Raw genomic sequence first — 14930 nt, forward strand, 5'->3', positions numbered from 1 at the left:
GTAAAAGCACACATTTAAAAAAGGTCCTATTTGAAGAAAAGTAGATTTTTGAGTCTCATTTCCAACTCGTCACCTTCCATCCCAAAGCATCAGTATTTGACGAATGGTCAAAAATCAACTTTTCTTACAAACAGGACCTGTAAAGAAAATAATTGTAATTCCAAATACAGTTTCAATCCACTTCAAAATGACATTGTTGCCAGTAAAAAAAAAAAAAATGGGTTCAAGATTTCAGCTGTTGATGAACCTGTATGCACACCAATCAAATTTCATCACGTCCAGAACCTTTTGGTTTAATGTAGCACAAAAGATGCACGTTGCTTTCCAGTTAACCAAAAAAAAGTAGAATCATTGTTTTAGTCTGCTGGTGTTAAATCAAACCTGTACAGATTTTGTTGTTTTGCCAGTTGAATTTGAGCTGATTTTGCAAACACAGACACAGTGTTCAGTGAAGATTAAAACTCCTTTCTTTTCCAACTTGGGTCGCCTGTGTCTCTACACTCACACTGATTCCTTACCTTACCTGGTATGATTTACTGCAGTGATTTTCAACCCCTGGTCCTGGTGGCGCCTTGTCCTGCACGTTTTAGATGTTTCTCTGCTCCAACACACCTGAATCACATGATCAGCTTGTCATCAAGCCCAGCTGACGACCCATTCATCTGAATCAGGTGTGTTGGAGCAGAGAGCCGCCAGGAGCAGGATTGAAGAACACTGATTTACTGTATTGTGACTGCAAATCTGACTTCTGTCGATTGATGATTTCCTCCTCTTGCACATTGAACCTGCTGCTTTTTTCTAATGCTCATAAGGTATTCCTATTTTGTAGCCGTATTTGATTACTAGGTCTGCTGCATAATATCCTGTTAACTCGAGCACCTGAGCAAATCTACAGCAACTTGTGGTGTGCAATTATTCAAATTAACACCCATAAAAGGCTCAGTTTAAGCACATTTTAACAGACGAAGCTCCACACAGGGGACTTTGGTGGCATGCAAGTACAAGGGAGCTCCAGCTGTTTTAGTGGATTTAAGTAGGATTATATGCAGAACAGGACTCTGAAACTAATAATTCTCTCTATGAGAAAATCGCAGCAAAGCAGGTAGTTCAACAAGTGTGTCAAGAGAACATTTTAACTCAAGAGTCTCTTGAAATCATTTGAGGGAAGATTTCTCTCTCAGCTTGTGTCTCATTGAATGCAACAATAAGACGACCTTGACGTCTCACTCCCTCTGCGGCTCTACTGCCATGAAGCAAAAAAGAAAGCTTAAGCGAAACAGAAAATGCGCCCAATGAAAAGTCAAGTCATCAAATTCTTTGCATATTTTATTTTTCTTATCATGATTTTTTTTTTTTTCAACTCACACATGTCATATTTTACATCTTTGCAATAAAACATGAATACAATAGTTTTTAGGGTTTCATAGATCCAAAAATATTTAACCTTTTTTTGGATACGTAAGTTGAACCTGTCGATAGAGTATGTGCATGTGCGCATTTGATCAAGATGGCTTCACACATACAGTACATCTCACATCTCACCCCCTCTCCTCGCTCCTCCCCCACCTCTATCAGCTACAGAATCATGATATTGCTTACAACTGTGAGGTTGTAAAACCTAATAATCACACATGAGCTCAACGTTTTTAAATACAAACATCAATGCACAAATAATCCCGTCGGGAAAATGGACCTAAACAAAATGGCAGCCGACCAGAAAGAACCAAGCTAATAAATAATGATATGTGATTGGTGCAAAGTGCAAATACAAAACAAACTTTTACATTGATTTGATTCTCTTTTTTTAAATAATCAACAAATGTGGGTAAGTGAAGGTTTCCTTTGCGCTTTCAGTCATATTCAGCTGATTAAGTCTCCACCAAGCCTGAACCAAGACTATATGTACATATTTGACAAAACAATCACCAAATATACAAAGGAAATCATGTCAGTCTTGTGGTTTGTCATCCTTGGTGGCACTGGTAAGACCTCTTTATCGTTACCATCTCCGGCAAAATTATCACCATCCTTGACACCGCCGTTATTACCATCAGTCTTGTCAACATTATAATAATTATTACACAATATTTTACATACAGCAAGTCATTAATAAATTAAAGGTGATAAGCGCAGTTTGTATAGTGAAAGAACACGTGTAGACTCTGACGGAGGCAGAGCCGTATTTACATAAAAATCCGATTTAACCCTGCTGCAGGTAAAAGGAAAAAAACATTATAAAAGAAAAGAAAACCGGATAAAATCAAATAAAATCATAACCCCAGGCAAATTTATCAAGGGTGAATTTAAGATCGAGCCAATAGCACCGGTTTCTGAACAGTGGGTGGGGCTTTCTAATCAGGTTAGACACATTGAAGGAGTCTTAATTTATAGCCCGTCCAAAATAATCCCCAAACTGAACTCCCCTCAAACAAACAGTAGAGAACAAAACTGATAAAGAAGAAAAAATCTAAGGGAAAACAAAACTTAGGTTCTTTGTCTGTGAAGCATTAAGCGTACCAGGAACGGCAACTGCAACCAGTCCTGTGAGTGGTACGGGTATGATCGACCTCTACAAGGTCTGCTTGACTCGCTCTTTATCTCCATTCTGCAGTCTGTCTATTTTATTAGCAGGTTTTGGTGTGTATCTTCGGGGTAATATGTGTCTGTGGTTACACATACACGTGTGCACAGAGGAAGTTGTTTCCACCAGCGCTGCCGCATCCTCAAATCAAGTCACCTTCACCAGCCTAAGGTCCGGTACTTGTTATTCCTTCCCCTCGGTACCTGTGGTTTCCCCCGCGTCGCAGATACACAGCAGAATGCATCACCTCCTCTCCCTCTTGTTCCTTTCTCCTCTCTCTATCCTCCTCTTCCTCACGCTGTCCACCTCAGTACCTGTTCTGGTGTTCGTAGTGCCAGCGGTTGAAGTCTATGTTGAACGCCACGATGCTGCCAGACGCCATGCCGGTGATCAGAGTCCTGAGGGCAGAGAGTCACATCTGTAAATCAAACTATTCCATTCATTATTCACTGCATATTTCCCTGGGATATTATATGACATTTGGGAATAAATAACTTCCCCATTAATGATCCTTCTGTATTCTCTGCTGTCCCTTTTGAGGTGACCCAGTTTCCCCAACAACATTAGTCCTTAAAGGAGCAGTTCATCCCAACATCAAAATACATATTTTTCCTCTAACATGTAGTGCAATTTACCCATCTAGATTGTTTTCTTGGGGGATGCCAAGTTATGTAGGTATGGACGAGACACTAGCTAACCTAGCTAGCTAATCACGCTAACGTTACAGCTCAGCTGAGGAGGACACTGTTAATGTTTACATCCTGGGCTGTCAAGAGCCTCTCGTCCATGAGTAGATCCACACTTCCTACTGTGCGTTGATACAGTCGGTGGGTGCAGAAAGAAAACAGTCCCCACGTGAACTATTTGCAACAAGGTCTGTGGATTATCTTGAGTAACCGGGTCATAATTTCTGGAAAGACTGTTTTAATTGTATTTTTTGGGCACTTTGAAGAGAAGGCAAACAGAGCTTTTAGAAAACTCAGGCTTCTGATTGGCCAATGTGGCCTTCAGAAGAGGTCATATCGCCACCTGTTGCTTTGGCGTGCACTTGACAGCCTGCATTTTTAAACCACTGGTGTGGATGGGATTTTTTTTGGCACTGGAGGAGGAAAAAAATGTGTTTTTAAAAATACCTGTGTATGTGGACTCGGCCTCAATCTGGGTCCACTATTCTCAAACTCTAGTATGAACTCCCTTTAGTAGTACACGGAGGAATCCCAGAAATATTTTTTTAAATCAAAATAAGTTAATTTAAAAAACATATAATACTATATAAAATATTACATAATTTGGAATGAAAACCCTTAAAATAATGTTCATCTTTCCTATAATATTTTAGTTTCGGCCTGCTACGTAATCACATTCATGTGAGTATCGCACACATAAATCATCCATGATTAATTACCATCCAATCTCAAACTGTGATGGCATGATAGTAAGCAGAGGTAAAAGGAAAAATAAATAAGAAACTACAAACGTGGCTCAAAATGAGAACCATCAGGTGTGTTGTAGGAGGAGAATATCTGAAGCAGCCCTGAAGTTGATGACAGCAGCGCTACTGAACCGTTCATAGCACCTGCAAACGTTAGCAGTTAGCAGCTCGATGTCAGTCATAACGGTGTTACTTGGAGAGCTTAATATTTTCTGAGGCCGTACATGTTGTAAACAGTTTGACAAACATTGATCTAGATGGATAAATAATGATCAGAGTCTGTCTGTTTCACCTCTGGTCATGTGAGAGGTCCATGGCACGGATGCCTGCGTCACATCCTGGGTAGATGTAAAGCTGTTTGAAGTCACACGCCTGCCACACCTCAACAACCCCGTTGTCACCTCCCGTCACCAGGTTCTGTCCGTCGCTACTCAACAGGATTGCCTGGAGAGAGAAAAAGAGGAGAAAGAGAGGTTAACAGAGGCCACACGCTCCTGAGCGTAGGACAACAGTACATTGGATTTCTTGAGAGTAAACAAGCAAGTATTCATGCATAAACATAAAACAAAAAGAATGACAGTATGTTTACAGCCTCACCCGTGTGGAGTCGTTGACCTCCATTTGTGCCAGCAGTTTTCCGTTTATGCTGAAGTTGCAGAATCGGCCTCTCTCGTAGTAGATGATGCAGTGGCCCTCGCTGGACACTGAGATGAGGCGGGGCCGCTGACACAGCTCTGGGCCCTCCAGGGCTCTGAGGAGGTCCCCGGTGATAGTGTGGACCAGGCACGGGCCCTCTGAGGAGCGAGACCAAAGCAAGAATTCAGAGAACAAAGTTTGTGGGAATGATTTTTACATTTTGTTTTATTTACTGACATTAATTTACTTAGCAAATAATCTCAATAATCTACACGTAAAATCTCTTTTAGGCACAGACAGACAAACCTTTAGCTCCACTGATGACCAATCCCAGCTCTGCACACACAGACACACACACCACCTCGTGGTCATGTCCTGTCAGTACTGCCCTCGGAGCAGGGTAGTCACCTGATAAAGAGGAAACAAAGTTAGTCTGGTTAGAAACATCCCACGCCTGAGGGAGCTGTGGAGACACAGGAGGTAAACATTCATTCACACATGCTGTTTGCACTCACTGTTGTTTGGGTTGTCCCCGATAATGTGGTGTCTTCCACTCCAGTACCACAGAAGAAGAGTGGCGTCTCTGGAGCCCGACACGATGTAGCAGTCTCCTCCGATGTAGGACTCTGACCTGGCCAGACACGTCACAACATCCCAGTGGCCAAAAACTATCTGGGTCAGCTTTCCTGTGGAGATGAAGGAGGAGGATGGATAAGTCAGTGTGTGCTCTCTAAAACTAAATGGTTAAATGAGCAGTCAATACATCGATGTACTCTACGCCCAGGTGCATATGTATAAAAGAGCTTTCCGATGAGTTTCCATGATCCACATTTAAAGTAGGACAGAATAACAAATTGCAAGAAACTCCTGAAAGCTAAGACTTACCACCACACAACCTACCAGTTTCAGTGGAGTAAACACGGAAGCTCTTGTCCCAAAAGCCGCAGACCAGGATGTAGCGGTTGTCGGCGGTAACCACAAAACAGTGTGTGTTGATTTGGATGCTCTGGTCCACCAGGTCAGTGATCTGACGCTTGTTCACGCCTGAGTTGTTTGCTACATGGGAGCACAGAGATGTTAACAGGTTAATGAGGGCAAAGAGCTATCTGATGAACTCTAACCTTCATCACTCGGCAGATTTTGCAGTCTCATGCAATACATGAACATAAACCCTTAGTGTATCATGTGATATATTGACTTCAGACCCACTTGCTGACCTGGCTGCCCTCATTATCTCACACATTCATGTCCAGTTATTATCTTTAGTGAAGATTTCTGTGCACTGACCTATGAGAGGATCCATCTCAATCGGTAGATGATGAGCTTGTTCCAGCGAGTATCCTGGAGCTCCACGGAGGCCTGAGGGGTCAAACATTACAGACAGTCACACACACACGTACATACACACATCATAAAACAGTACAATCACGCTGTTTGACTGCTCTCTGATGAAAGCTCGATGCAGGCTTGATGTTTCAATCGATAGCAAAAGTCAGACAAGCTGCCTCATGACCCTCCATAATAACATTAGCACTATTAATTCCAGCCAGCCTCATTACGGCTGGCCTGCTGTGCTAATGAGGGCAATAATGGGGTTAATTGAGGCTTTAATTAACAAATATTTCTATGTCAACATCCAGGGAGTAGACAAAATAAATGTCAACGCTGATATAATCCAAAACAACAACACCAAAAACAATGAGCTCAATAACTACCACTAACATCTCATCGAGTTTATAAGCTTCTATAAGTAAAGTCTTAACCTGCAGTGTGTGGGTATTACAATGCTCCTGAAGCCAGTCACCGCCAGATAAATCTCTCTGTATTTGGCTAACATCAACTAGCAAACATTGGTTTGTCAGAGCTATGGCTCGATGAGCACATCAGCAGTGTTTGTGTAATTACTGTCAACACCAGAAGGGGAGCACTGCAGGTTTAATTACATAGCTGCTGAAAATATTTTCATTCCATCCAAAATCCTTTAAAAACCCTCCAGGGACCAGAAATGAATGTGTACAGAGTGATTAGATAACGTGTTATAGAGGGTATTTTGCATGGATATGAAAACAGGTGTGCCTTGAGATTTTGCAGGCCATTTGGTGTCCATTACTCGACTAATCAATTCATCTCTTTTATGAACGACTCACGGTACCACTATGACACACACACACTCACCGACTGTGTTGTGCCAGCGGTTGACGGCAAACAGCCGGCTACACGTGACGGTGACGGCTGCCGGTATGCTGAGGTGAGGGAGGGTGTTCGCTGCGACGTGAGTGACGGGGGAGTTGGAGGGGAACTTGAGGACCATGATGACGTCCTGCTGCATCTGATCCTTAAACATCAGAGGGCTCTGGGGAAGGAAACACTGGTGAGACAGACAGAGAGGGACAGAGAGAACGAGGGAGAGAAGGGCAGAGCGAGGAGGGAAGGTCGAGGGAGAGAGGAGGGGTGGGGGGGGAAATGGAGACGGAGGTAGAGGGAGAGACAGAACAGATGGGACAGGAGGAGGGAGGGGAAAAGGTATATTAGTGGGAGCACAGGGTCAGAGCAGGTACACACACTGAGGGTGGCTCTGGGCCGAGGAGAGGAGGTGGAGGCACTGGCTGGTCGGGGTTCAGGATTGACAGGTTTGGGTTGAAATGGATGGCTCTGATGTGGAGACACTGAGGCCTCGAGCTGCTGAGGGTAGCAGGGAGGACAGAGAGGCTAAAACCAGGGAGGAACTTGCTTTGGAAAAACATCATTACATACACTCGTATGTAATATCTGAAAAATCCATACAGTTTTTTATATCAATGGACTTCATGGGTGTTTAAGGCTGAAATGTGTTAAAGGTCCCATATTATGCTCATTTCCAGGCTGACACTTTTTTTTGGGTGTGTACTAGAAAATGTTTACATGCTTTAAAGGTCACATTGAACAATTCTATGTAGACAAATCTTTTTTTTTTAAAAAAACAATACATCTACAGAGCTTAAGTATCTCTTTTCCTTAAAAACAATCAATAATTTTACAGCATTCGTTGGGTCCAAAATGATTGTTTTGTTTGTCTCTGTGTAAGAATTCTGATGGTTTTCTAGAACGCTCCATTGTAGTGTCTGTCTCTTTAAGCAGAAAGCCCAGTCTGCTGTGATTGGTCAGCGCTCCCAGGCCTGAGCAAGCACCGGCAAAAGTTTTTCCGATCATGGACTAGTTGCTTTTCTCTGAAGCGTTTTGATACTTTTACAGTATTTATGAAGCACCTAGACCTGCTTATCATCCAAAAAGAGGAAATCTCACTACAATATGGGACCTTTAAAAATGTGAAAAATGAATGCACAAATGTGTCACATAATGTCTTAATGAATGTCTTTAAAATAACCTTCAACCTTAGAAAAAACGCTTCCTGTTCCCAAAGTGAACATTTCCTTAATAACAACCTCTCACTAAACAGATAATACTGCTATGAAACTAAAAAGTGAAGTAAGATGTGTCTTCTGAGGTGTTCTCACCAGGTGCATGGCAGAGGAGCGAGGTGGGTGTGGCTCGATAAGCAGCTGGGAGGGGACCTGACCACACGCCTGAATCTGGGTCTCAATCACCTGCGGAGACAAAGATGGGGTTAACATGGGAGAGGAAGGGGAGGGTCACAGAAACAACGTAAAAACAAGGAAGCCACATATGCATGAATTCACTTTCCTTAAATATGCCTCGGATTAAAAAACATCTATCTAAAATATCTAGTGTTGTAATGCAATTAACGCGTGAGTGGGAGATTTCTTCACTGCAATAATCAATCTGTGACTCAAACCAGAGCGATGTGTCGTCATAGAAACCAACCTCACGCTGCACAGCATCTAGATTGTCAAGGTTGACTGCACCCTCGTAGGACAAGAAGTCGAACACGTTGAGCGCTCTGACTGCTTCGGGCCCTCGCTGCTTGTAGCCGAATATTAGATCAATCCACTGGTGCAGCTGGCACGACACAAACTCGCTCTCCAGCGCCTGGTCAAAGTCACAGGTGCAGAGAGAGGAAGAAGTAAAGAGAGTCAAGGACACGTTCAGTGGTTTTTAAGTATTTCAGAAAAGACCGTCTGTGTCTCTCTCTCACCATCCGGTTAATGCGGACAAAGTCTTCGGGTTTCTTGGCCCAGACAGGAAGCTCCACGTCGCAAACGGGGACGCCATCTTCACGCACTCCGAGCTCATACTCGTTACTGTTGACGAACATCTCAGGCAGGTAGTAGAACTCTGGGATCAGCTCCTGATGGACACAACAGAAACACATTGCTTATTTGAACAAAATGATCACTTATTGCAAATGATCATTAATTTAGCTAAATCTGCTTAATATTTAATCCTTCCATGTTTTTAGACAATGTGTGCCTGCCTTAAAGTACATTTAAAGACCTTCAAATGTCTCAGTACTGACTGATCTCAGGATTGTTATCAGGATTGTTACCTTGACGTCCGCCGTGTCCCTCTGGCAGTTTCTCCACGAGCAGCCGATGCCAGAGAAAGCTCTCTCCGGATGGTCAAACTTGCTATCGTTAGCGTTGAGGAAGAATGTGGTGAAGGGCTCCTACAGGCACAGGAAGAGACACATCCATTTGAAAGGAAGCCTTCAGTCTCTGCCGTGTGTTTACAGGGCTGCTGAAGGTTAAAGTTTGTAAGTGTGTGGAGCAGGTACTTACTATCCTGAGCATCCACATCAGCGTTGAATGAGCAGTGGAGTAAAGGGTCGTGTAGTGGTGAGGAGATGTGCTGTCGTCGTCCCACGTCTCGTAGCGCTCAGCGTAAAACGCTGCTCGCTTGGGATTTAGTGCACCGATTGGCTGGAGGAGAACAGAGAGAAATATGCGGCTTAAGTCATGGATACATGCAGACGGACTGAGCGTATCGTACATCTGTCAAATAAATATGAGTAACACTGCTTGACCTGTAGTTAACCATTCATAAAGTGCAGCAGGAGTCCTTAAACCCAGAAATCAGTTAGCATTTTTGCACTTCTGGTTTCCTGGTCTTGGAGTCAATGGCTTTTGCAAAAGGGTTTTTGTTAGATGCCTGAAATAAGGTCTGCGGCTAGCACAAGCTAAAAACATTTTAAAATACGTCAGTCAACACCCCACTCAAGTAATTTGAAGCTTTTATTTGTCTTAAAAAAGGTGTAAAAAAGTGGCTAAACGAGACTACAGATGTCGTCAGTGAACCTTTAACGTCATCACGCCCAATGAAAGTAGCGTTGATCTGTCAAGATTATCTTACTGAACAAAATGTGTCAGTATCATTAAGTTGGAGGAAGTTGGAGGAAGTTGAACATCCAAATATGCTTCATACAGAATTTGTGGGCTGATTTAGTCACAGAAGATTATAAAACTACATCTTCGTGTTCATAAATACTGTAGCTGAGGGATATAGGTTGCACCTGTACTTATAATATGAGTCTGAAGCAATATGGCAAACTTTTATTGCACTCACAACTGCAGACAAACTCTTACTGTTTTTGTACCTTTCACAATAAAAGCCCTAGAGGTCATACACTGTGTAGCATTTATGTATAAATATAGTTTTACTCAATTTATCCTCATTATTTCTGCTTAATAGAGGAATTAGAAGTAGAAGTAGAGGATGGAGATGGCATTCTTTAGTAACCCCCTTCAGGAAACGGGTGTGTTTTGCACAAAAAGACGTCATCTCTGCTGCACTTTATTTTTGGGTTTATACCGCCTTCTCAGTAGCACGCACGCAGTTGATTGTGAAACGTGCATGAAGTGTTGTGTTTCTAACCTTGGAGAGGTCTCTGAAGTTTCCAGGTAGAGTGAGATCGAGCTCCTCTGAGTCGTAGTTGGTCAAGACCCAGGGGAAGATGGGGTACTGGTTCAAATCGTTATAGGTCCTCCCTGCAGGGATACAAGATGGACCAGATTGGAGAAAATCACAAAGGATTTACAGATACAACATTATTAGTTGTCTAAAGACAGTCCCAAACTGTGTTTCTGTGTCAGCCTACAATATGGAGACACAACATATTTACTGGCCTTACAGCGAATTACTACATTGCTTTAAGTTTTACACTATCAGATTAAAACATGCTATAATATGCTTATCTAAAAAACTGATTAACCAATTGTCAAGCTTCAAAACCTGCGCCTAATGAATCAGGCTCACACTCAAACGTTTAGTCAATGAGACTAAGTTCCTGATGCAAACAAAGACCATTACAATTAGACCATCTGAGGTTGTACGTCAGTGTGTTAAAAGTCGCTCCAGCAGAGACAGAAAAGAGCAAGCTGCTGACAAACTGAGCTTTTACTTCAGAGTTTAAACACATTTTCACTGGCTAGCATTTAACTTATTCTGCAGTTTTATTGCTTACATATATATGACTTTGTTTTATTTAGATTTATTATAGTCTATCTTTAAATAAATTGACATTTTCGCGCACATATAGGACTTACAAACACACTAAAATAGAATTCATATTACTTTGTTCTTTGTCCTTTGTCACTGTGCTGCATTATTCATATATTTATGAATATATATGTATTTACAGGTCACTCCGGTGACTGTTATTATGCAAACTGCAGCTGAGCTGTAGCTGACAAAGCTGTATCCTTCAGGTTCTTTACCTAGTCTCTTCAATAAAGTCTTTTTATACACCGGCTTCTTTATTCATGCACATGGAGAGAAATAAATAAGAAAGAGGCGAGTCTGCATTTTCTGGATTCTGTGATGGGTATTTCTTAACAATGCAGCACGGTGGGAACTGTGAGGACAACCAAATAAGGTCGTATTTGTAAAATCTTCACAGCAAATAAGCTAGAAAATGTCCATTTCACGCCGTAGGAAGAGAGAAAATACAGGAAAACATGAACTAATTCAATTGTTTTGTTTACAAACTACATGAGACATGGTTGTGTGTCTGAACACAAATGACCACAGTTAATTTGGAGGCTGAGAGCCACAAAAACAGACTCATGAAATGTGACTGAAAGTGGACTTTACCTGCAATAGTGTTGAGGAACATGAGGTACTCAAAATTGGAGATCTCTCTCCTCTGCCAGCGCTGAGTCATGTTGGAAGACTTGAAGAGCTGACGAGGGGTTGCCAAGGAAATCCGCCTGAAATACACAAAGAAACACAGACACACACACACACATTCAAGCATATTGTCATACCACCATCCTTTTCAAACCCAGAAGTGTGTTGGACCAGCACCTACCTGGCCTGTGGCAGGCCGTAACTCGTTCCTACGCCCACCCGTGGGAGACTGTAGACCACCCTTTTGACCGTGGCCTGGTCAGGGAAGTTAAACATCACAGACGCTGCAGAGAGCAAAAGACAAGATATAGTCAGCATATAGACCACAAGTCAATCACTCACCATGACAACTCATGTTGAACTGGTAACAAACTGTGGACACTGTATAGCAATGAGAAATGTTTCATTAATATTTCAGTCATTACTTGACATCAGCTGCACTGTGCTATCGCTGGGACTGATGTCTCGACTGTTTTAGATTAGTAATTTTATTGAGTCTACTGTTGGTATCAGTGTTATACATGTTGGTGCCCTGTCCTTTTTTTGTATACCATGACTTACTGGAAACTAGAAATAACTAAAAACTAGAAACTAGAACTAAAAACATGTAATTAGAAAACAAAAATAAATGTAACTGTAATCTATTTTTATTGGGTTGTTTGACTGATATTTACGTGCTCAAATACATTTTGTTGGTGTCCATCCAGTAGGCTACATATTTATGTTTAAATAAGCTATATTGCCCAGATGTAATAAGTTACATTACTTATCAAATATCTAACAGAATAACTAGTAGTCTGTAACCTATTACATTTCAAAAGTTACTCTCCCAACAGTTGTTAAATAATAAATAATCTGCAGACGTACTTCTGTTGGCCATGAAGACCTCAAGTCCAGTATTCTGCAGCAGGTAGCGTCTGGAGAAGACGGCTCGGATCTCACTGAACATCCATTTGCCGTGCAGACCCTCTGAGTAGGCCAGAACCTGTTGAGAATAACATTTTACATAAGACAGACTCTTTACAAATGTAACAAAAACTATTTGTCCTATCCAGAGAATGTGGTTGAAATCTTATACTGAACAATAATGAAAAAAAGACAGTTGGTCTTTACCTGAGCATCAGTGTTCTTGAATGTGGGATCCTCCTCGTCCACCTCGAAGTAGATCTCAGTAGTGGTGATGGACAGAGTGCCTCGAGCCACCACCACTGGAGCTACCAACTGAGCTGGAGTGCTCAGAACCACCGGGCCTGAAGGTGGAGGGAGGGTTACTTCTTTAGGTATTTGTGGCACTGACTGAGGCTCATGATACACAACAGCTACAAGCGATCATCACACACAACAGATAAATCAAATGGCACACATTCTGTGATCGAGTCATTTTATGTTAGTTCAGATTGATTGTTCATTGTTCTTCTTCTACTTTGCCTCCTTTACACCATCAGGTGTGTCAATCAAACAGGATCCACGGGATTAAATAAGGTCTGATTTGCATCAGCATCAGTTTTTAGTAGATTATGACATCATCTTCTTGAGTCAAATAAATCAGCTGGTTAGTGTTGCTGCAAAACTTCCAACTTGCCTTTGGAGGTAAAAAGTCTTGGACGGAAACGTACTAAAAACAAGAGGCATAGACAGTTTACTGTTCAGATGTACTGTAGCATCGTGTGTGTGTGTGTGTCTTTATGTGTGTGTCTTACCTGCAAGGTTATCAATCTCTTTTTCCTGCAGCAGGCTCACAGCGTCATCGTCTCCCTCCAGCATTAACTCCGCCTCGGGGTTCTGGGTGACCACCGATTGGCTACGGAAAGTCTTCTTCGACTTCATCCCGTCCTCCTCCTCCTCTGTGCCTGTTTGTTTTGAAGTGAGCATGTGAGGGTTGTGTGTGTGTGTCAAAAGGCAACGAGCAGATTCTTACCCAGTATACAAATTTAACATTAGTGCACGTCACTGACCGTAGTCCTCCAGAGCTTTGAGCGACACGTCAGCGTGAGTGGATCCGAAGGCGTTTCGCACAAATCTCCGTCTCCTCCTCAGGTCGTCCTCCCAGTAGTCTAGACGCCAGAAGTCGTGTAGTTGGCTGGAGACAAAAAAGGGGAGGAGCAAAGAGGAGTCATTGGCATTAAATATTCGGTTTTATGCAGTAATTTCAGAAAAGACAACATACAAACTAAGCTGTTCACCTGGTTAAAGAAAAATGAATATTCCACTAGAATAACAGATATATTGATATCAGAATCTGTTTAGTCCCCAATATTGGTATCGGCATCACCCCCCCCCCCAAAATAAAATATCGGTTGGGCTCTAGTTTACATGCAGCTGCATATACTCAGATTCTTCTTTGGTGCATGTGATGGACTCTGAGGTGAGACTGCAAAATGTGTGGTGTTGTGTTTAGTTAACACCTGCTCACGACAAAGACGACATGTAGCCTCATTCAGATCCCTTGGCTCGACATTTTCTCCAGCTTGAACCTGAAATGCCAATTTGGCAAGCTGGCACTCTTCTTAGAGAATGTATGTATGTTAAAGCGCTGCGTGCATGCCACTACATCAGGCCAATCAACCTGCAGTAACCTCCTAAATATCAATGCACGTTGCCTCCACTGCCACGACAGCTCTGCACGCATTTTCTTTTCAAAATAAAAGTCACAAAATGCCGCAACAGCTGTTCAATGTTCGATATTGTGAAAAATATTGCATATGATGGAAAATATTGCGTTATTTGATCAGACTGTATCTAATATCAGCCCAAGCCTAATTGAGACACATATTCTGAAAGCACAGTGTGCATGTCTAAAGAAGAAGTTCCTAAATCCTGAATAATACTGGCATATCGGTATCCATAATCCAGACTATATAATAAGGACCTGTCTGTAATTCGAAATATTGTTGTGTTCGATAAATTGAACGTGGTGTGTGTAAGTAAACATAGTCATTTTAGTCATGTGCATTTTGGGACCTTTCCTTCAGGAGCAGTGAAGATAAAGGTGAATGAAAGTTGAAATTACAGATGACATTTACGCTAAGAAGTTCTAAAACTACTTTCCTAAGTCAAAAGGTTCCTCTTTATTGGGATGAAAGGTAGCTTTTGATCAAAGGAGTGAGTTTAACAACCCTTTCCAATTCTGCAAACACCAACAACTGGCTTTAAGCTGACAGAAAATACATTAAAATGATCTGTGTACCCTTTTCAGCCGAGAGGTTCTCTGAAGAAAACAGATGAAACAGTCAGGCTTAGTCAGGCAGCTGTGATTGA

The 14930-nt window shown here is 42.0% G+C and overlaps 1 protein-coding gene across 2 annotated transcripts in view; it reads right to left on the bottom strand.

Annotated features, from left to right (window-relative positions):
- Positions 1–1407: 1407 nt before the first annotated feature.
- nbeaa (neurobeachin a) overlaps positions 1408–14930 on the bottom strand; it is a 109864-nt gene continuing 96341 nt past the window's right edge. Inside the window, exons 42-62 of one of the 2 annotated variants that reach the window (XM_073480100.1) lie at positions 13628–13752; positions 13373–13522; positions 13255–13287; positions 12786–12922; positions 12540–12657; positions 11854–11956; positions 11637–11752; positions 10419–10531; positions 9326–9466; positions 9094–9213; positions 8743–8895; positions 8472–8636; positions 8144–8233; positions 6825–7017; positions 5937–6008; positions 5550–5705; positions 5165–5335; positions 4956–5057; positions 4611–4807; positions 4306–4457; positions 1408–2979 (exon numbers count right to left, since the gene is read on the bottom strand). In XM_073480100.1, the coding sequence (XP_073336201.1) occupies positions 2889–2979; positions 4306–4457; positions 4611–4807; positions 4956–5057; positions 5165–5335; positions 5550–5705; positions 5937–6008; positions 6825–7017; positions 8144–8233; positions 8472–8636; positions 8743–8895; positions 9094–9213; positions 9326–9466; positions 10419–10531; positions 11637–11752; positions 11854–11956; positions 12540–12657; positions 12786–12922; positions 13255–13287; positions 13373–13522; positions 13628–13752 (2698 nt within the window). In that variant the 3' untranslated portion in view covers positions 1408–2888. The remainder of the gene's footprint in view (positions 2980–4305; positions 4458–4610; positions 4808–4955; positions 5058–5164; positions 5336–5549; positions 5706–5936; positions 6009–6824; positions 7018–8143; positions 8234–8471; positions 8637–8742; positions 8896–9093; positions 9214–9325; positions 9467–10418; positions 10532–11636; positions 11753–11853; positions 11957–12539; positions 12658–12785; positions 12923–13254; positions 13288–13372; positions 13523–13627; positions 13753–14930) is intronic. The other variant, XM_073480099.1, reaches the window with a different exon arrangement.

The sequence above is a fragment of the Pagrus major genome, chromosome 13, assembly GCF_040436345.1.
Source record: "Pagrus major chromosome 13, Pma_NU_1.0".
Lineage (NCBI taxonomy): Eukaryota > Metazoa > Chordata > Actinopteri > Spariformes > Sparidae > Pagrus > Pagrus major.